The following is a 21,625-nucleotide window of genomic DNA, read 5'->3' on the forward strand; positions in this document are numbered from 1 at the left end:
GTTTTATAATATACATACATAGATATATATTAGGAAAAGAAAGGAAAAAAACTTTAAAAAACTTCAAGGTAGTTTTCAATAATTGAATGATTGAAAATTGAATATAAAATTCGTGAAGTGTTTTTGATCAGTTAGATCACGATCTATCTCATGAAAAATTTATGGTAATATATTATAATATCAGACGCTATAGTAATTCGTATTTTTATAAGTCGACAACGGTCGAACATTTGTAGTAAATGATTTGAGTACATGGGTTTGAAATGTAGTGTATATTGAATAAACTTGTAGATTGTCCAACAATTAATAATCGATTTGTTTTTTATCGTCAATTACTAAACAGCTAATTGTTGGTCAGATTTTAATGAAATGAGTAAAGCAATAGAAGATGATGAGCGCAGAAGACGCTCTTTGGAGGCGGGTAGAGAAATGGTAGGTCTTTTTTCTTAAGATTAATTATTTCTCTTATGACATCAAGTCTCAAGTATTTTTTAATTATTTATAAGTTATTCCTATGTTATATACGACAGAAACTTTATTTAATATAATGAATTTGAAAAATGAATAAAATATTTAAAAAAATTTTAATTCCTTCAATAAAAAATTATATGAAAATTTATTTTGTATATAAAACATGATTTTGATTTAATTTAGTTGGAAAAATATAAGGCAGAAAAGGCTAGCAAAGTTCAAGGTACAAGTTATAATCAGATGGATGAGATATCTGACGAAGAATCTTTCCGAAATGACAAATCTATTGGACATAGAGAATCTTACGTAAGAATAAAAATTTATTTATTTGTTTGAAATTCTAGTTTTATTAATTATAGGTACATGAAGGAGTTTCTTCAAGAGATGTGACGCAAAGCAGTGTCAGTATGAGTGAAGGAGAAGCAGATGGAGATTTAGAAGGTCTTGCAGGAAGAGTGGCTCAATTAGAAGAATTATTACAAGGAAAAGAAGCCATAGTGGAAGCTTTAAATGCAGAAATAGATCATTTGAGAGCAGAAGCATCATCTCCAAATTCTTCTCAAAGCCAGAATAGTAGTATACCTAGCAGAGATGTTATACCTTTGTATCATACAAAAGTAAATGAAATATTTTTTTTCTTTTTTTGACATAGTATATGTAGATAGTTATGTCTTTTGTTTTATGAAACAGTTACAAGAGTTTGAAAAAGCAGTGAATCAAAGAGATAACCTAATAGAAGAATTAATGTGGTCTTTACAACAAGCAATATCTGCAAGAGATAATTTTGCTAGTCAATTGAATGCTTTGAATGCAATGGAAATACCTTGTAAGGATAATACTAGTACTATGAATAATAAAAGCTTACAAGAAAAGGTAAGAACTGTTCAGATCAAAAAAATAATTGGAAAAATTTTTATTTTTTGAATTTTTTTTTAGATTGATACTTTAGAAAAAACTTTAAATGATCAAAGATCAATGATACAGAAATTAAATAGTCAGTTGGCTCAAAACTTAGAACATGTACAAACACTTGAAATGGAGAAAGAAACTAGAGTTGCAGAGATCAATGATTATAAGTTACAAATTAATAATTTAAATGAACAAATTCGTGTAAGTGCTGCTGATAAAAATTTAAATATCACTGAGACTTTAGAGCAACAGAAACAATATGAAGCACGCGTAGATAAAATAAAACAAGATATGCAACATATATTAAAGAAATTCACAACTGAAACAAATATAAATACTACACGTCATCAGCAGGAATTGAAAGATTTAGCTGCTAAACATGAAAAGGAAATAATAAATATTCAAGATAAGTATGAAGAAGAAATAAAACAATTGAAGGAAGAGAATAAGATTCTAGCTGATCGTTTAAACAAGGAGCTGCCAGATTTGGATACTAGACATGCCAAAGAACTTTCCATTTTTCAAACACAGTTGACTCATTATAAAAAAACTGTAGAAGCTTTGAAACTTGAATTAATGAATCGCTCAGAATCTCAACAAATTGCCCAAACTGAATTAAATGAATATAAATCGAAGTTTAATGAGTTTAAAGTACAGTCAGAAAGAGCTAGACATATTCTAAATTTAGAAAATCAAAAAGAAAAAGAGATGCTAAGCGAACAGATTAAGTTACATAAACTTCAATTAGAAGAAATTACTTCAAAATACATTGCAGTGACTGCAATTCTTGAATCAAAAGAAAGTATTGAACGTTCTTTGGAACAGGCTTTATCAAATGCTGCTATATTAAAAGAAGAAAATGAAAGTTTAAAATTTAAGCTTGATGATCTCTCATCAAGATATTCAGCAGCACAATCATTAATAGAAAACAGCCAAATTCATGAAAAAACTTTGAGTAATAGGATATATGATTTAGAAAAATCATTATCTAGACTTAGTGGTATAAATATGAGTACTTTGAGTGAATTAAATGAAACTACGTATCAGACTTTTGATGAAGTGGCAATTCAATATCAATTAACAAAACAAAAACTCGAGGAGAAAGCAGAATTAGAAAAACTTCTAATTCAGAGAATTGAAGGTCTTGAAGAAGATATTCGTAAGTCAAAAGAGGAATTGGAGCAAACAGATTTAATTAAGAAATCGTATGAGAAACAACTTAAAGATATGAAAAATGTGTGCGACAAATATAAATCTGAATTAATTTCCTTGAAAAAGAATGATTTAGATGATCAGAGTTCCTTACTATTAGAAGAGGAATTGAAATTATCTAATCAGAATATGAAAGATACTGTTAATGATTTATTACATAAAATTGAAGAGGATCAACAAGAAATTAAGAAATTTAAGATAATCCTTGAACAAAAAGAAACAGAGTTTGCAGAGTGTATAAAGAAAATGTATGATTTAACAGATAAATTGAAAAAATCTGAACAAGAACGTGAACAATTGAAAAATGGATTGGCCACAGCATGGGCTCAATGTGCAGAGGTAGAGGAGAAATTGAATCAAACCTTAGCTTTAAATGACAGTAAATTAGATATTTCTATGCCATCATCCAGTTACAATAGTGCCTTAATGAAGCAATATAAATTAGATAGAATTGTTGATGATTCTGTTAGTATGATGCATGATCAAAGTTTAGATAAAAATAAAACTTTATCCGAGAAAAATGAAAATCTTGATAATAATAATAAAAGAGTATCATTGCAAGGAAAATTAACATTTGTAGTAGAAGAAAATGAACGATTACGAAAAGAATTAGAACATTTAAGCCAACAAACAGACTATGAAGAAATTAAAAGCAAATTGAAATATTATATTAGTCTCTCAGAAAATCTTACTACAGAAAAGGAACAAAAAATGGAAGAAAATAGAGTTTTGAAAAAGAAATTAGACAATATATATTTATTAAAAGAATCTATAAATCAATTAAGATCAGAAAAGGAAACTTTACGCAAAGAAATTGAAACATTAATTCACGTTCATGACGAGCAAATAAATGCTATAAAAACTGAAACTACATCTGAAATTAGAAAAGTACAATCATTGATATTAGGCTTAAAAGAAGGTACAACAGAATTAAATGATCTTAAAATCGAATTGGAAAAGCGACACGCAAAAGAGATGGAAGAATTGCGCATGTATTTCGAACAAAAATGTTTATTGATGGAAAAACAATATTCTGAAGAAATATTTAGTCAGCAATCAAAAAAAATGTCAGATAATGATAGTGAAATTGCTGATATAACTGAAGATTTATATTTTGGTGGTGCAGGCGATTGTTTAAATGTTTCTAATATATCTGAACATAATTCAAGACTTGGTTCTCCAATTGGAGATGAACAACAATCTAAGTATTCTAGTAGAAATTTTAATACTTATAATAAATCTGAACTAGAATATGAAATAAAAACTTTACAACAAGAATTGCAAAACAAAATAATAGAGGGACAGGAAATGAAATTAAATTATGAAAAAGCTTTGGAAGACCAGAAAAATATATATGAAAAAGAATTATACAATAATAAAGAAAGGAAACATGGATTTTTAAGAAATATGGTGAATCAGGCAAGTAAATTCTCAAACATTTTATGCACTTCTTTTTTGTATATTTTATGCACTTTATTTGTTATTTGTTATATTAAATGTTGGACATCATTTTTGTGCAATACAATTGCTTTTTTTTTTTAGAAATATGTGTTACATACTAATGAAAATCAAATTTTTTGATTTACTTCTTTATGTATATTAGATTGCACTTTAAATGTTTTATTTTAATTTAAATGGTATGTTTTTTCGTATAGTAGCATTTATATATTTTTTTTAAAAAATGCATGATTTTTTAATTTGAATGTATTTTATGTTTTTCTTTTTGATTTTTTTTTTAAATTCTAAAAACATTTTTTAATAAATTTTACCAATTAATAAAAATTATAATAGGAGTTTTGGATTATGAATTATCAATTGGAAAATAGAAGTATTAGCCCAAACTAAATAGATTCACAATGTACAGTTTCTCTTGTAACTAACAGCTATTGTGTGATCGTGTGCATGCAGCATTGTCAAACAGAATGGGATGCGGGTGCGTTGGAAAACGGTGAATTAACGCAACTGCGAGCAGCCTACAACCATCAATTGGAAGAACAAGTTGCGCTAGCTAAATTGGATATTATTAATGCACTTCAAGAACAAATTCAGGTAGCTTTAGATTTAGCTACACCAATTTATAATATATTATAAAACTTGTAATAATTATTAGAACATTTATTTAATTTAATTTTGTATTAAAATATCATTTTCAATTTATTATTTTCATATTATTGTAATTTAATGAATAGGTACTTTTAACGATCGAGTCGGACGTAGAAGACAATTGGCCAATAGAATTGCTAGAATTACGAGATAAACTAACTGGTAATGCAAAAAAAGAAATGCAACTGCTCAAAAATACACATATTGAAGAGATGCAACATTTAAAAGAAGAACATTCTCGAACTGTGACTAAGATGATTGATTGTCATCGAGAAGAACTTAATAAAATTAAGTCAGAATATTTTCAAAATTATTGTGGTGATAGAAACTTGTTAATAGATAATAAGATTTTTGAAGAAAGGTATTTACATTTCGATAAAATTAAAAATTATTTTTATTGATATTTATTTTAAAAAAATATATTTTATTTTTATTAAATAGAAATAATTTAACTAAAACGTGCGCTACTCTTAAAATTTTAATTGAAGAATTGATAAAATACTTTATTGTTTGTGAAGAAGAAATTAATAACACTCTTTTTACTGAAATTACTAAAAGGCAATTGTCTGATAGTGTTAATAATGAAAAAATCATGCAATTTGATGAAATTGAAGGATTGAAATATAACGAATTAAAAATAAGTTCAAAAAAGGACTCATTGAATTTACCTGAGATGATTGTTCGAAAGGTGCATTTTGCTCCAAAAACTACAGAGATAGTTTCAATAATAAATAGCAATGTTGAAACTTTACCAACTATTCTAGAAGAAGATGATAACATAACGGAAAAATTAAAACAAGAATTAAACAATTGCATACTTCGTTTGAAATCTGAGAGTGCTGAAATTCTTAATACTTCGTCGATTGAAGGAAAATTATCTTCAAAAGATACTCTTTGGTTGAATAAAATGAATGAAGAACTAAATTTGAAGCTCCATCATGCTGAAACTTTAATTATGGGTTACCAAGAAGAAATTGATCATCAAAAAATGACTATTTTCGATCTTCAAAGAAAGTTGGTTAATGCAGAGAATAAAAAAGAAACAATCACAGAAGGTTATGGGGAAAATTATGATGTGGGTATTGATACTACATTACAAGACTTTTCACAATTACAAGAGAAAGGTATGAAAAATGAAATAATTTTTCAGTATATATTTTTATATTTATATTTTATTTTTTAGTCAGACATATATTATCAAATGGAGGAGGAGATTGTACAGAATTATTACAATTGATAGATGAATTGTCTAGACAGAGTGATAAATTGATGGAAGAAGCTAAAAAAGAAAAGGAAGACTTACAACAACAGGTAAACTAAAAATTTTTTTTTTAAAGAATGCACAGATTGCATGTATTTTTATTATATAGAGTTGGTATGCTATATACGAAATATTTGTGGTGTATTGCATATTGAAAATGAGAGTTTAGTATTTGGTAGTTCATATTTTAATTTTTCTATGTACCTAGCTTAATTATTTATATATATATTCTACAAAATTTTTTTTTAATTCATAAATAGATAGTGTTTATTTCTATATATTAATATTTTTATTGAAATTTAATTTTGAATTGATTTTCCTATTATTTAATATTTAAATATTAAATTGAAATCAAAAGAAACAAATTTTCAAAAAGAAGTATATGGAATAAAAAAAAAAATGAAAAAACAGAACGACAGATAAAAATGTATAGTTTTATAATGCAGTTTTAAAACGATTGATTAGCGTTCTGTTATCTGCAGCAGGTGCCTTTAGAACCCACTCCTACCCCATACATTCACAAGGTTTGCCACCGAAAGGTAAATTATAGACTTACTAATACTATTATAAAAATCTGCTCCGTAAGTTAATTTTAGCGCTAAATTTTAAAACTGCACAATATTTTATAATAAATTAATAATAATTTTATAAATTTTTTGCAATTCTAACAAAATTTACAAGTGGTATTACAAATGATTAAATTTTATGCTAATATACGTAAATAACAATAATATCTGATGAATATTGAAGACATATATTATATTAAAAATGTATTTCTTTCTAATGCTAGTTTATATGCATGTAATTAACTTTTTCTTATCCTTTCAGATTGCTTTATTAAGTATCTGAAAACAGAATTAAATATGCTTGAAAAGAAGTAATGAATATTTTTTACAAATTGTAGACACATTTTATTTTATTAGATTAATGTTTGTTTTGTATAAAGATATTTTTTTTTACATATAATGTGTTTATAATTTCATTTTCTATAATATAATTTATTATTGAATGTGTATTAATATAAATATGATTAAAATTTTTAATTTTAGTTATTAAAAAATATATTCTATTGATTTTTTAATTCAAGATTTTTATGTTAACCTATTTTAATACATCTTAAAATCTTTATTTATATTAATTGAAAGAAAATATGTGTAGATCGAGGCAGCAGATAAACAATTAAAAGCAACTCGTAAATTCTTGGATGAACAAGCAAGTGAAAGAGAAGCAGAGAGAGATGAAGCTGCAAAACAAATTCATATTCTGCAGGAACAACTTAAGGAGCGTGAACGAGAGAAGGAAAGAGATCAACGTATCACATCTGAAGTGAGTTTCAAGAAATTTTATATTGTTTAAAAAAATGATCAACAAATTCGAAAAATGAAATACTTGTTTGCATTTAAGGCATATGGCTTTTTTGAAAACTCTTCTTGTGTAATAATTTCAATCAAATACAGAAACTTTTTCAGATACAGAAATAATTAATTTTATTTGTTTTGGATTGGGATATTTTCACAATTTTTACTGATCTCATATAAATTCATGAAACTAATAAAAAAATTTTAAGATATCATATATAATTTAAATCTATTTTTTATAATTGTCATTAGCTATATTGCAGTAATTAAGCAGCTTATTATTAACACGCATTTTTACTAATCTTTTAACACGAGTTTTTCTGCACTTTGGTTTTGGTTTTCTGTTTGTCGCACAAAGCAGTCCACATTATCACCTGAAGCAACATCAGACATCCCTACGCTTCAAGCATCTGACATCGATGCAACTGTGAGTGGTTACTTACTTATAAGAATTATAAGAATATACTTAATAATATTTCAAATTTGAACTATATTGAATAAAAAATAAATTAAAATAATATATATTTTATTTTAACAAATGTATTATAATGCATGTAACTTTTAATTCATTTGAACAAATATTATATATCTTTGTGTGCTTTACATATTGATGGTGCTTTCTAGCAGCTAATTATGGTTATGGTAATTAATTAAACTTAAAAAACAAAGAATTTATTAAACGATTAAATGTAATCTAGGTAGAAGTTCTGGAATCTCAAATGAGAGAAATGTCCTCTCTTATGTCTGACACAGAAGCAAAAAAAAATGAAACTGAAAGTGAACTCAAAGCAGCTATTGATAAGATCTGGGTACTTAGAGAGATAATCACAGATTTAGAACAACAGTTACAAATTAAAACTGAGAAAGAAGAATCTCTGCAATTACAAATCAATCAATTAGAAACTGTGATTGCTGCACAGACTAAAAATCAGCATGAATTAGTTCAAGAATTGGATGCCGTTAAGATGGGTAGTGAAAGCAAACAATTGAATGAACACATTATTCATTTACAGGTAAGTTTAAATTTATTATCGAAAATTGTATAGAATATTTATTTCTAAAATACGATTTTATAGGAGGAATTAAGAAAACATAAATTAAGTTCTGAACAATTCAATGTAAATTCTGCTGCATTGAAGCAAATGAAAACGGAACTTCGTGATATGCAAAATCAATTAGATAAAAGAATTAAAGAACTGGAATCTGCGCACATGTGCAGTTCCAATTTAAGTTTAAGCCAACCAAGCGAAGATGTGTCTATCAGAGATCAAATAGATGCTACACGGTGTCCCACACCAGATGATCCCACTGCTCCACCTATGTTACCTCTTGATCAACTTTTAAAACTTAAAGAGAAAATGTTAAAACACGCTAGAGCCGAAGAAGTAGCTTTTAAAAGAATCAAAGATTTAGAATTGCAAGTGACAGCATTTAGAAATCAGAATGAAGTAAAGAAAAAAAATTAAATAAAAAAAGTTTAATTCTTATGTAATTTTTTAAAAATTCTTTTTTTTTTACAGGAATTACAAGCAGAACAAGAAATTCTTCAACAAACAGCTTCTGAACAATTATTCCAAATACAATCAATGCGCGGTAGATTGGAACAGCATAAGCAAAGTGCTCCATTTGCTCAAAGACAAGCAACATCTCGCTTAGAATTACAACTTCATGAAGCTAATACGAAATTTCAATCTTTGGAACGAACTATTGCTGATAAAGATTTAGAAGTAAATATTGAAAAGTATATATTTTTTATCGTCACTTTTTATAAAATATTTTTTATTTTTTAGTTAAAGGATATGAAGAATCAATTAGATAGAGTTAATCAATTATTACAAGAGAAACAAGCAGAGATTGCAAATGTGGTACAAGTAGAAAGTGTTACAATTCAAAAATTGAAAGAACATCTGGAAGTAGTAGAAGAAGAAAAAAAAATTCTCCAGGTATATAATTTAAATTAAATATTTATAAATATTGTATTTAACTAAATAAAATTATTATTAGGCAAAAGTTGGCGTTCAAGAGCATGCTCAATTGGAATTACCAAAACTAATAGATAGTATGTTAGCAGATAAAAACGAGGAAATAGATCATTTGAAAGAACAATTATCCAAAAAAGAAAAACAACTTGAAATGTATTCTTCGCTAAATTTAGATGAAACGCAATTAAGAGAGTTAGCACGTCAAACAGAGGCAAAGAATAGTGCACGTACATTAAGTGATATATTATCAATTCACTCGGAATGCGAAGAGACTACAGAAGCTATTAGAGGAATTAATACAACTCAAAACTTACCTAATGTATCTACTTTCAAAGTTCCATTTACTCTCAAAAATATAGACGATTCAATTGTGCCTTTGATGGACAGTGCTAACATGGTTCATCCTCAAGTTCCTCCTTTGGATCTTGGTTCTCAGAGCTTATCTGCAACTTCTAGTCAACAATCTGGAATGTTAGATTTGTTACACAGTGGCCTAGAATTAAAGACTTCTTCATCAGAAAATAATCTATCCAATGACAAAACCGATCATGTTATCCAGTCAAGACAACAATGCATTCAAGTGCTGAAATCTCCTGAAAAACATATTAATGAGAAAAATGACAGTAATAGTAATAAATCTTGTGTTACATCAATAAAATATACTCAAACTTCCATTAATGAAAGTTTAAATGAAATGGAGAAGCTAGAGAATCAATTGCAGATAGTGAAAGAGGAATTAAATACAAAATCAGTAATTTTAAATAAAAAAGAAAATGATTTAATTACTTTACAGAAACATTATGATGAATTACAAACAGAATTCAAAGAGGTAATAGAAACACTTTCTAGAGACAAATATTTCTATCAAAATCAATATGAGTTATCACGAGTATCAGAAAATAAAATAAAGAAAGATCTTCAAGAAGTAGAAAATGTTTTGAAATTAAAAGATGAAGAAATACAAGATCATAAGAACAAAATGCAAATGAATGAAAGAATTATAATGGAGCTGAATTCAGAAAATATTAAATTGAAGAAAAATATAGAAGAGAAGGAACAAGAATTAGAACAGGCACAGAAATATACTACTTTGCTTCATGAGAAGATAAAAGAAATGCAAAATTTTAGAGATATAATTCTCGACAAAGATATTACCATTGAAACAATTCAAACCCGCAATATTGAGATCGAAAATGAAAACAAACAATTATACGAATTTAAAACCAAATATCAATCGATTAAACAAGAATTATTAGAATGTCAAACTGAAATTCAGAGACTGACTGAAGGTTTAAACAATAGAGATCAGATCATTAGAAGATTAGAAGAAATGGCTAGACGCACTAGCGTATCGGAAACATCATCACCTTCTAATGAAAAGGATCAAGAAATTCATCATTTGCAGGAATACTTAAAAGAAAAAGATAAAATGATAAGACAAATGAATGATGATGGTAAGAATCTACACAAAGCTTTAGAAATTATACAAAATAAAATGAAAGAATCTGGAAATGTAGTGGAATTGAGAAAAAAATTAAAGGATGAAAAGAAATTAACTGCTGAGTTAAGAGATATGGTGGAGAAAATGAGTAAAGAGTTATCTGATTTAAAATTAATTGCGCGTAAGTATTTTTTTTTATATAAGATATATAAAATAAAATATTATTTATTTTAATAATCATATATCATGTATTTGCAGAACGATCACAGGATGATACTGATATTGAAGACATGGTACAAAGAGAATTAAATTTATCAGTTCATTTAGATAAACAGATCATGAACGCCATAGAAAGTGACACAAAGTCACATAAAACTGAATGCGAAAAACAACATAATTCTGCTCCTTATCAGGATATGGAATTAAAATTAAAACTAATTCAAGCTAACAAGATTAATGAAGAATTGAAAAAATTGAAAGACGATTTAGAGATTGAAAAAGAAATGCTTAAATGTCAGATAGCGGAATATGAAAATCGTATCTTCCAGCTTAAATCAGATTTGACAGAAGAATCAAAGAAAGTTGTGAAATTAGATGATGAATTATCTTCTGAGAAAAAAATAATGAGAATGTTAAAAATTGAAATTGAAAAAGAACATAGAACAATGCAAATTGAACATATCCGGAATTCAGAATTAATAGATTTTCTTCAAAATAAACAAAAAAATTCTTTAGATAATGAGGCAAAACTTAAAAATGAATTGAACTTGTTACAAGAGGAATACAAAAATTTAGAGATGCAATTGAGTTTGATGAAAGAACATGTACAATCCCAAAAAGCCGATGATTTACCGAAATTAACAGATCTTTTGGAAAATGAAAGAAAGAAATATCTATTATTAATGGAAAACTTTGAAAAAGAAGAAAAAAGTAATGTAGAGCTCAAAGATACTTTGAAAAAATTACAGATGGAGAAAAATCGCATTGAGAAACAACTTGAAGTGGAAGAAGAAAAAAGAGAGAATTTAATAAGTAATTTGATTTTAATAGAGGGAACCAAAGATCATTTGCAAACTGATCTCAGGCGTACCAAAGAAGAACTAAAAGCAAAAGAAGAAGAATGTGAATGGTTACAGAAAAGAATCAAGACCATGTCTGATGCAGAAACTAGAAGACAGGAAAGAAGTACTTCTGAACACAATGATCTTAAAGCTTCAAGAAGAGAAATTAATAATGCTAGAGAAGTAATAGTTAGTATAAAGATATATATATTTTTATAATGATTGATTTCTATCATCTTTTAGTAAATAATTAATTGTTCTTCTAGATGGATCTAGAAGCTGATATGAAGCAGTTAAAAAGAGAATTGACAGAATCCCTTGAACGTGAAGTAAAATTAACTGAAACTGTGGAAACTCTTAAAGAAAGAGAAAGTGATCTAATTAAAAAACTGACTACTGCCAAAGATGAGGAAAAGAACTTAAAAGATGTGATCACAGAATTACAACAAGACATAAAAACATACACGATAAGAGAATTAGAACTAACGAAAGAATTGAAAAATAGATTCTCAAATGAAAATGTCCCTGCTAAATTCTTACAGAAGATTGAAGTAATGAGTTTAATAATAAATTCTTAATCATTTTATAAATCATTGCATTTTATAACTATAATATTATATTTATAGGATCTTACGAATATCAACGAAAAATATTTGACAGAGAAAACTATTCTTCAGGAAAAATTAATGAAAGCAAGGGAAGAAAAAGAGCAATTGAATCAACGAATTAAATTATTTGAAGTTCAAGTGAAACGAAGTAAAGTACCTCAAGATTTGAACACTCGAGAACATACAGAAAAAGTAATTTCTATTTTTTTTTTTTTTTTTATATTTATTTCATATTTAATGATATAATGATATATATTTTTTCACAGTTGCAACATTTTTATGGGAAATTTCTGCGAGCAGATAGTAGACGAAAAGCTCTAGCTTATCAAAAACGCTATTTACTATCTATTGTTGGCGGCTATCAATTGTCTGAAGAAAATACTTTATCTGTACTTGCTCAATTGACTAAAGTGCAACGATCTTATGCAGTAATAGGTCGCAACAAAAAATCGCCAAAAGTGCGTTTTAGAAGTACAGTACTTGTTGTGATCAGTATTTGTAGAATGAAATGGTTAATTGTGAGATGGAACACTGGCAAACGAATAGGTGTAAAAACATTATTATGGAATATAGATCAATCTTTTTTACCAATTCAGAAAACTACTATAAATCATTCACCTCCTGTCCGAGATAAAAACACTTCAAAGTAAGTAAATTAATGAATTATTTCGAATTTAATTTTAATTATTTTAAATTGTATTAATTATTATTTATTAATTTTCAGCGGGGATGGTGGTTTCGACGGGTTTACACTTGAACAGTATTATCAACGTTTGAAAAATATTCAACAGAAATTGGGTTTAGCCATGGCAGAAACTGGAAATCTTCAAATTATTCCAGAATAGTATTATGTTTTGTATCTAATTTTTCTAATTATTGTAGACTGTGATTTAAATATCACGTCACTATTTTGAATGCGGTTATTATTGTATAAACCGCATGGGATTGCTGTTTTCGGTTGTATTATCAACCAAAAACATTCAAAACTGGGCATTTTTATTGGAAAACATGTTGTTGAAAGTTTAACTGTATTTTTTCTACAAAATGTATATAGAACTGTAGTATAGGAATTATCATTTGTCGAACATGCGTTAAGATTCTTTATTAATTATTAGATAATGATATATTCTGTGCTATAATTTCAATACTATTAATATTTCTAACAAATTGAACAAAATTATGTTATGTTTATATATTGTGTTTTACCAAAGTTACTGATAATAGATAATAGATAAAGAAATATTGTTCTTATACATACATTATTATTATAAGAATACAAACTTGTGCCTTGTACATTGTAATAAGTATTCTATTTATTTATTAAAAATCTGTACGTTTTTGTATTGTGAATAAAATATAAAATGTCTTTTTTTTGCTGATTGTTATTCAGTGATAGGAATTAATAAATCATCCTTCAATAATATAATTTATGATAAATATGTATTTTAACAAAAAATGTATCTATAATTTAATTTAACATTGTTTTGTATATCTTTTGGATAAATACTGATTTGTACAACTTTGCAATAAATTTGAACCGTGCAATTTTTTTCTAAATAAATACATAAATTTAACAGCACTTGAGTGTGATGATTATTCTTATACAAGGATTTTGGTCCATTTTAAGTATAATGAGAATTAATTTTAATAAGGAAAATAATTATTTAATTGTAGCAAAGATGGAGAACTACATAGGATTTTAATTTTTTTAACAATTTTAAAAACAATAAACACAATTTCCGTTTGATAAAAATTATTTACATATATACATTAAGACATGTGATAAAATATATATGGCGATCATTTAGCTTTGTATGTATATTTAAAGCTATATTCGATTTTGTAAGATGTAATCTAAGAATATAAGGCTTTCTTTTTCTTATTCATTCGAAGACAGTATCTAAACAGTGCAAATTTTACTATCATTTTTTATATTTTATACTTTGAGATTTCCATAATAAAGCTTTAATAATAAAAGAAATTTGCTGAGATTCTTTGTAATATATTTTTAATACTTTCTTTGTAAAATATTAGAATATTAAGACCTATTATTTTATTTGAGTTTATGAAGATTTGAATTTGCACCGATTATATTTCACTTCTAGTTTGTGAGAGCTTATAGAATATTCAATTTTTAATTTTTGGTTATTTTTCATTTCATTAATTTCACAAAAAAATTAAATAAATTATTATACAATTGATAATTTATATCATTTTAATAAATTTGCCGCGTTTACACTATCCATACTTATGATTAGTGCATGCATCTTTGAAATTAGTTGCATTAAATGGTCCGAAATAATCATCGTGAAGTTGTCTGATGATTGTCTCGATTGGGCACAATTTTGAATCTTTGCGTTTTTCCATTTCATTACGTTCAATATAACTGATACTATAAAAATTTGCATTCCTGCAAAATGGAATTTTCTGAGTAAAATCTTTACCATTGATCACTACTCGAAAATAGAAATCGCTAGCTACGTGATTTTCATTTTTCGGATTTATTCGATAAACTTCGATCACGAAACGAGAAGCATAATGCGGCATTGTCAATTTGTCAGAAAATATACCGAGAGCAGTTGCGAGGTATTCTAATGTTTTATCATGACCAGAATATAAAACTATTTTCGGTTTAGCTTCAGAGATAATCCGTAACATATAGAAAACGATATTTCGAAGTAACCCATAAGCCCTTAGCAATCCATATTTTCTGCGACTGTTATTTTTTGCCACTTGCTTAGATTCCCATTCTGTATAAGTGAACAAACTTGTTACATGTTCAGTTTTCACGCAAATTCTTTGAGTGTTAAAGTCTATGCAGGGCAGAGAAGCACCATGGCAGATATAAGTTAACAATGCATCCTTTAACGTATTAGGATCTGTCATCTGGGCTTGATCAGGAATTTCGAAGACTGCATTGGAAGCTTGTCGTATAAGATCAGCCACTGCTGGATGAGATTTCAAATGATCTGACATTTCCTGTAAGAAAATTTCAAAAAATTCAATATCAAATTCATAAAAAAGATTAAAATGTAATTACCTTTAGATATTGCTTATAAAATTTTTCAGCAGCAGGACATGCACAATCTGTATTACAAAAAGCATAGCTTTGACTTTCTTGCATAGTAATTTTAGCTAAATTTTGGAAACCATCTGTTTCTAATAGAGCATATAATAATGCAACTGCACTTTGGACTGTCCTTCGATACCTAGTGCTATATACAATAATATCCTTATTGGATATAGAATTATTTCCCAGATTCAATTTATGATAATAAGCATTTTTAAGTATGATTCCAGTTTTTAATAATTGTCCAATGCCAAGGGTTGTCAATTGGCCAATTTTGCAATCTTTAGAATTGCTGGGCAACATTGGAAAACCATGAAATGGTCCTAAAAATTGTGCCCAAGCAGTTCTGGAATAGCTGGAAACATTTTGCAAAAAATTTACATAATTATGATATAAATTTTCTAATTCAGGTATGGAACTAAAATCTCCACCGCAATTCACTAAACTTATATTTCGAATATGTGCTAAAGGACCTCTGTCTCCATGTCGAATAAACACTAAAATTCCTCCTAATGTTAAATTTCCATCTAATTTTCCTAAAAATGAGAATTATTAATTATTTTATTAATTTAAAATAATTTAATAATATTATAATTATTTATAATATATAATATATAATATAATATATAATAATAATATAATATATAAACATTTTATTTACCTTCTGTTTCTGTTGTAATTTCACTAGGAGGATTACAAAATCGAAATATTCTTTTGGTTTTCAGATCAGCTTTTAAATTTCTTGGGAATTCTTTTATGGAAATGTCATTTTCTATAACTCTAGCTTGTATAGAATTTTTTTCATCTATACCAATATATTTGTACATACCTATAAAATTTAACAATGCAATTTTATTAATTATATTTTAGAATTTTACATATATATTTGTAATGAATAAATTCATATTCAATTTTTTGCTCAGAAAAAAGTAGAAAAAAAAAAAAACAGATGAAAAAAAGAATTTTAAACGTGTTTATATATATGCCTAACACCAAGTTAACGAAGTCGATAACATGAAATCGTGTATGCACCAGTTAATTGCATTGTCTCGCATATTTCCTTTTTTCCTAGCGCTTATGTTAAGATAAAATAGCGCATTAATATATAAAAAGGATTTTCTAAAAAAATCTATTATGTTATTACATAAAATAATATAAAAAATAAAAAAAATATAATAAGTAATCAGTTTTAATCAAAATTAAATATACAATTAATAAAATTATAAATAATGTATAAAAAAATTAGAATATATATAAAAAATAAAAAAAATAACTGCCGAGATTTCCTTCAATTACCAGCAACAAGAAGAAAAATCCATATACTCAGAATCACATAGCAATAAAATGCTCGATGCTGGTACGAAAGACGGACCATTTCCGCCAACATTCTGTGGCTGACCTTGAATCCAGCCAAATCTTTCTTGAATTTCACGACCTCGACGACGAGGACGTTGATAATAACACCGAATCAAATAACCAGAATAAATCCGGTTCAACGACACTTCTCCAAACTGCATCCTTTCTGTTCAGCGATCCTGTATAATTTTATCTCAATAATTTTTGAAAAATCTAGAGGAATTAAAATCCTATAAATGATATTATAAAGCAAATTTTTTATGACTTTCCACGATAACGGTTCCAACCAGAACACATTAGTGAATGCAAATTGCCTATCTTCTGACATTTCTTTATACTTTTAATCTTTAATTTTATTTTATTATTAATTATTCGTTTATTTTTTTGATTTATTGCTGTTAAAGATGTTGAACAGCTAAACTAATTATTGTTTCTCATCACGGTTGGTCAGAAGAATAGTAACTATATATAATATTGACAAATTCTTGTTGGATTTTTTTTTAATTTTGTTGATGAATCTTTTTTAGTATTTTAGGAATTAATGTTTATATCTTATATCTTAAGAATTTCTAAATATGAAAAGCATATCAGGTATTTCAATACTCGCATTCTGTTGAGATAGGTTAATATCGAATGCAAGAACCCTTTTTTTCTCTCACAAAGCTATTTATTCATATTTTAATTTTATACTTTCAGGTTCGTTGTCTGTATTTTGTAAACAATTGTGAAAGAAAAAATTGACAGGATCAATGAACAATTTTTTTCTTAAAAATTTTTTTATCGCGAAAATGATTCCATATAAATCTTCTCTTTTCTTTAGAGATCATTTATCCTTCTTCAATTGTTATTGTCAAGTTTTTATATTTACAATTATCCATTTTTACAATAATATTAATTAAATTGATTGAATTGATAAATTGAAGTTCAATAAACATATGAGAAATGTGGATTGACGGAGATGCACTTCGATGACATTTTAGAAATCATACAAATTATCACTTTTCACATCTTTATTATTTTACTTCATAAAATAAGATTTGAAAAAAATCAATCACAACTAACTGAAGCTATGATCTTACTAAAATATTTTCCTGTGTCTACGACAGATATGCGTTCCTTGTTACAAGAGTAGATATCAAAATACGCATGCGTGCAAGATATGCAATTTGATTGGTCTGTCCTTCTGGTTTTAAATCCATTTCGATCCGCAGTTGGAAAAGCTGTGAAGAAGTTTCAATGAAAGTGCGCGATATCCAATGATTCATAAGTGAATATAGAATAAAATAAGATTATCCCAGGATAGAAAATTGATCATCAAAAATAAATAAAACTTTTTTAATTATTCAATATTTTCAATTATGATATTTGTATAAAATTTAATTTAAAAAAATTTTTAATTAACATAACGTAATATCGTCTTTTTACATAAATATATATACAAATTTAAATTTTAGGATTAATTGCGATAGTGTTTATTAGTGTAAATGTTTATCAAACCCAAGTTTACCTCATAAAAAAGATGAAAATAATAGGTGAGTTAAGAGCGCAAGCGCTATCATATCTATTTCCAATTTCAGATGTACATCTGAATTTCATCTTATCCATTTTAAAAACTATTCCATTGATGTTTTCAAATTAATTTTAATAATTTGAAAAAAATTTTACTTTGATATTTATTAACTAAGGAAATAGATAATAAACGAATCAAATAAGTAAAATGCATAGAAGACAATTCTACAATATATATTTTAGACTAACATTGATTTGTTTTTTATTATTTTTAGTTTTTAAACATCCACCTATAGAGAAAAGGAATCTCTAGATATATGTATGACAATTAGGCAGACAATGTAAATACATCTTAGATTTCATGAGGCGAACTACAAGGATAACTCGAGCTGAATGGTATAATGATATAAGAGTTCTAAACTAACCGTCAATTATATTAGTCTTAAATAGAATGTATTTACATTAAACACGTGTGTTCTTTTTAAAGCTACAAAGTTACGTCAACATCCGTTTTCTTATCGCTGCTTGATACATTCAAAATATGACTACCAAGATTTTTTTAAATATAGAAAAATGAAATTTTATGTATTATGTTGTTAGATCATTGAAAAAAAATGCAATTAATAATCGAAAAAATATGTTAATCAAATAAAACATAGAGTATTTTTTATGTAGCTCTATCTACGAAGTCTAGTATAATGTTTGAAAAATTGATATCAAGTACGAAATTTATCTTTTGTAGAAATTTATTATAAAGAAATAATGATAATATAAAAATTTTTATTTTTTATTATTTAATTTATTATTATTTTTATATAAGAGAAATAAGAGTATTGATTATTGAGAAAATAGCACGTATTGCGAAACAATAAATAAATCAAGATTTTTTTTGTTGAATTGAATTTTAAATTGATACAAAGACACGAAAATTTTGATTAAAAAATTTCTTAATCATGAATATAGAAATCTTTGAACTTTTTCAAGGATATATGCAGAATATTTGAATGGGATAATAAAAAAAAATTAAATTAAAAAAAATAAAAATTAAATGTGAAAAAATACTATAAAATCAAATATAATACTAATAATAAAGTGATAACTAAGATAATGATCATGAGATCTCGTAATATGATAATCCTTGACCGATCATTTTGTAAAACATATCAAATCCATTTGATCTGGCACATTCATATAAATAGTTATTAAATACAATTAAATGCAGGGAATTCCATAATAGAGACGCAGATAATCACTGATTGTTTCTTATGCCATTGCCACGGTGGCAATGATCTTGTCGAGGCATATCTTGTTACATATCAAGCATAACCATTATGATTATTGTGATGGATAATCAACAGAGTTACATCATCATGAAATTAAATTTCATAGTATGATAATAATTTATGACAATAAAAAATTATTTTATTTTATTTTTTTTGTGAATGAATTGAGTGAATGTTTTATATTATGAAGATTTTGCAAAAGAATTTGATTCGAAAAAGCAAAAAATCATTATAAATTTTTGTGATATCGAAAAAAATGAAGAAAATCATTATATGAAAATGTCCTGATTTATTCTTGTCACAGATACAAATTATTGTTGATTTTTAATTAATTTCTCGATGCTTTACAATCTTTGAGAACAAGCATTTCAATAAAATTCATTTAAGTAAAATATGAATTAAAATAATAATATGTTTTGAGCACTATCTAAATTGCAATCAGCGAATATTTATATTAAATATTCGTTTATATGTGAAATATAAACGAAAATAAAATGAAATTAATAAAATACACTTGTAAATAAATAAATAAAGTTAACATGAATTTTTGGAATTTCATGATTAAGATATGGATACTTAAAATGAAATTTTATTTAATAGAGAATGTTAAAATTATTTTATCACTATTATTTTACAACATTAAAAAGATATAAAAAGATATAATAATTTTTCTTTTTAAAAAAATGTTTTAAGTGTTTAAGTAAATAAAAAATGTGGAAATATTAATTTTTATTCTAAATATCTGTTAATCATAAGAACTTATGATTATCATGTGTGACTATGTATTATCTTTTTCTTTCAAAATGTAATGTAATTTAAAAAATAATCTTTTAATATTTCAGATGCAACTTCAGATATAGATCATATATTCTATAAATATTGGAAAATAACATAATGAATAATAAAATTGATGTTAACATTATATTATTACGATTACACGAGAATTTGAAATTTCGATTAGGATCACATAAAAATTATATTAACGATGCTGCCTATAGATCGAATCGATTATAGATCATTATAATGATGTTAGCAGAAATTATATATTGAAATGATTATTCAATAATAAAAAGGAAACCTCACAGAAATTATCATGATTTAATGTAAGTTAAGAATTTAGTTACTTGTAAAAAATAATTATTTTTGTTATGTATAAATTTGTATTATATCATTTGAATATATTATTCTTATTTTTTTTTTTGAAAAACATTTTTTATTTTCAATAAAAAATGCAGCGTTTTTCATTTCATTAATAATAATAAATATTTTACAAAATAATAATATTTTATAAAACATATTCAAGATTATCAGTTGTATAATATAATTAATATTATTCGATAATTTATTAAAAATGAAATATAATGTAATATAAATAATATAACGTAATATAATATAAAATTATATTTTAGAATAAGAAAAATGATAAATGCTTAGAGATATTAATTGAATTAAATGATGATAGTAATTACGATGATATCCATAGAAAGTCTGCCTACGCTCTTGTATAAATGCTTGTAAGCTGGAAGGAAGTATCAAACTAGATAAGCGTAGTAACATTCATTACTTCCGTCTAGTGTGGATGTTGTGCGTTTTATTCGTTCGTCCGCTGCGAGATTCGTGAATTGGTCCTTTTCTACCGCATTCATGCAATCATTCTCATGAATGAACATACATTCTTAACATTTTCTACACTGTTATTTTCTTTCTTATTTTTACAGAATTAAATAGCTTCAAATTTGCAAGTATTTTTACAAAACAAAATATATATTAAAAGACAAAGAGGAAAAAAAAAAGAGGATTGAAAGAAAAAAGCTATTTTTTAAAATGATGAAAAAATTAAAAAATGGAAATATAAAATAAAACAAAAGGTAGAAATGTCTATATGATATTTGGTATTTTCTTATTTTTTTATTCCTAAAAAAGTAACAAAATTAATGAAATTTTAATTATTTAAAATTGATAAAAAAATAAAGAGAGTAACGAAAAGAATTATATCTTATC

The 21,625-nt window shown here is 25.9% G+C and overlaps 2 protein-coding genes and 1 long non-coding RNA gene across 9 annotated transcripts; 2 read left to right on the top strand and 1 right to left on the bottom strand.

Annotated features, from left to right (window-relative positions):
- The first annotated feature begins 222 nt into the window (after positions 1-222).
- On the top strand, positions 223-13,736 carry LOC122717377 (A-kinase anchor protein 9-like). 7 transcript variants are annotated; one of them, XM_043941408.1, is made up of 22 exons: positions 223-432; positions 655-777; positions 831-1,088; positions 1,162-1,344; positions 1,408-4,011; positions 4,501-4,641; positions 4,782-5,056; positions 5,137-5,819; positions 5,879-6,006; positions 6,439-6,495; positions 7,115-7,282; positions 7,673-7,741; positions 8,013-8,327; positions 8,391-8,762; positions 8,835-9,041; positions 9,105-9,257; positions 9,319-10,918; positions 10,996-11,987; positions 12,065-12,349; positions 12,425-12,598; positions 12,673-13,052; positions 13,131-13,736. In XM_043941408.1, exons 1-22 carry the CDS (start codon positions 370-372, stop codon positions 13,249-13,251), a joined length of 9,351 nt encoding a protein of 3,116 aa, XP_043797343.1. In that variant the 5' UTR covers positions 223-369; the 3' UTR covers positions 13,252-13,736. The 7 variants fall into 7 exon arrangements, with proteins under 7 accessions (XP_043797343.1, XP_043797344.1, XP_043797345.1 ...); XM_043941409.1 differs by having other exon boundaries at positions 7,676-7,741; XM_043941410.1 differs by having other exon boundaries at positions 6,442-6,495.
- A 93-nt stretch (positions 13,737-13,829) lies between these two features.
- On the bottom strand, positions 13,830-17,933 carry LOC122717379 (2-phosphoxylose phosphatase 1). The gene is made up of 4 exons (XM_043941416.1): positions 16,773-17,933; positions 16,138-16,305; positions 15,447-16,012; positions 13,830-15,385 (listed from the first exon to the last, which is right to left on the bottom strand). The coding sequence occupies exons 1-4, from the start codon at positions 16,861-16,863 to the stop codon at positions 14,645-14,647; spliced, it is 1,566 nt and encodes a 521-aa protein (XP_043797351.1). The 5' UTR covers positions 16,864-17,933; the 3' UTR covers positions 13,830-14,644.
- A 257-nt stretch (positions 17,934-18,190) lies between these two features.
- On the top strand, positions 18,191-20,650 carry LOC122717265. The gene is made up of 3 exons (XR_006347183.1): positions 18,191-18,364; positions 18,617-18,737; positions 20,467-20,650. It is a non-coding gene; the product is annotated as an uncharacterized LOC122717265 (long non-coding RNA).
- Positions 20,651-21,625: the final 975 nt, after the last annotated feature.

Source organism: Apis laboriosa, unplaced genomic scaffold (assembly GCF_014066325.1).
Source record: "Apis laboriosa isolate Shangri-la unplaced genomic scaffold, ASM1406632v1 scaffold4_cov146, whole genome shotgun sequence".
NCBI lineage: Eukaryota > Metazoa > Arthropoda > Insecta > Hymenoptera > Apidae > Apis > Apis laboriosa.

What these genes read in the sequence shown, in the direction of transcription:
- LOC122717377 (XM_043941408.1), top strand. Translation starts at nt 370, where the DNA reads ATGAGTAAAGCAATAGAAGATGATGAGCGCAGAAGACGCTCTTTGGAG. An exon ending in AGGAAGACTTACAACAACAG is followed by an intron (nt 6,007 to 6,438) that starts GTAAACTAAAAA and finishes TGTTATCTGCAG; the next exon opens with CAGGTGCCTTTAGAACCCAC. An exon ending in CATTTAGAAATCAGAATGAA is followed by an intron (nt 8,763 to 8,834) that starts GTAAAGAAAAAA and finishes TTTTTTTTACAG; the next exon opens with GAATTACAAGCAGAACAAGA.
- LOC122717379 (XM_043941416.1), bottom strand. Translation starts at nt 16,863, where the DNA reads ATGTTGGCGGAAATGGTCCGTCTTTCGTACCAGCATCGAGCATTTTAT. An exon ending in GATTTTTCTTCTTGTTGCTG is followed by an intron (nt 16,306 to 16,772) that starts GTAATTGAAGGA and finishes TAAATTTTATAG; the next exon opens with GTATGTACAAATATATTGGT. An exon ending in AATTACAACAGAAACAGAAG is followed by an intron (nt 16,013 to 16,137) that starts GTAAATAAAATG and finishes TCTCATTTTTAG; the next exon opens with GAAAATTAGATGGAAATTTA.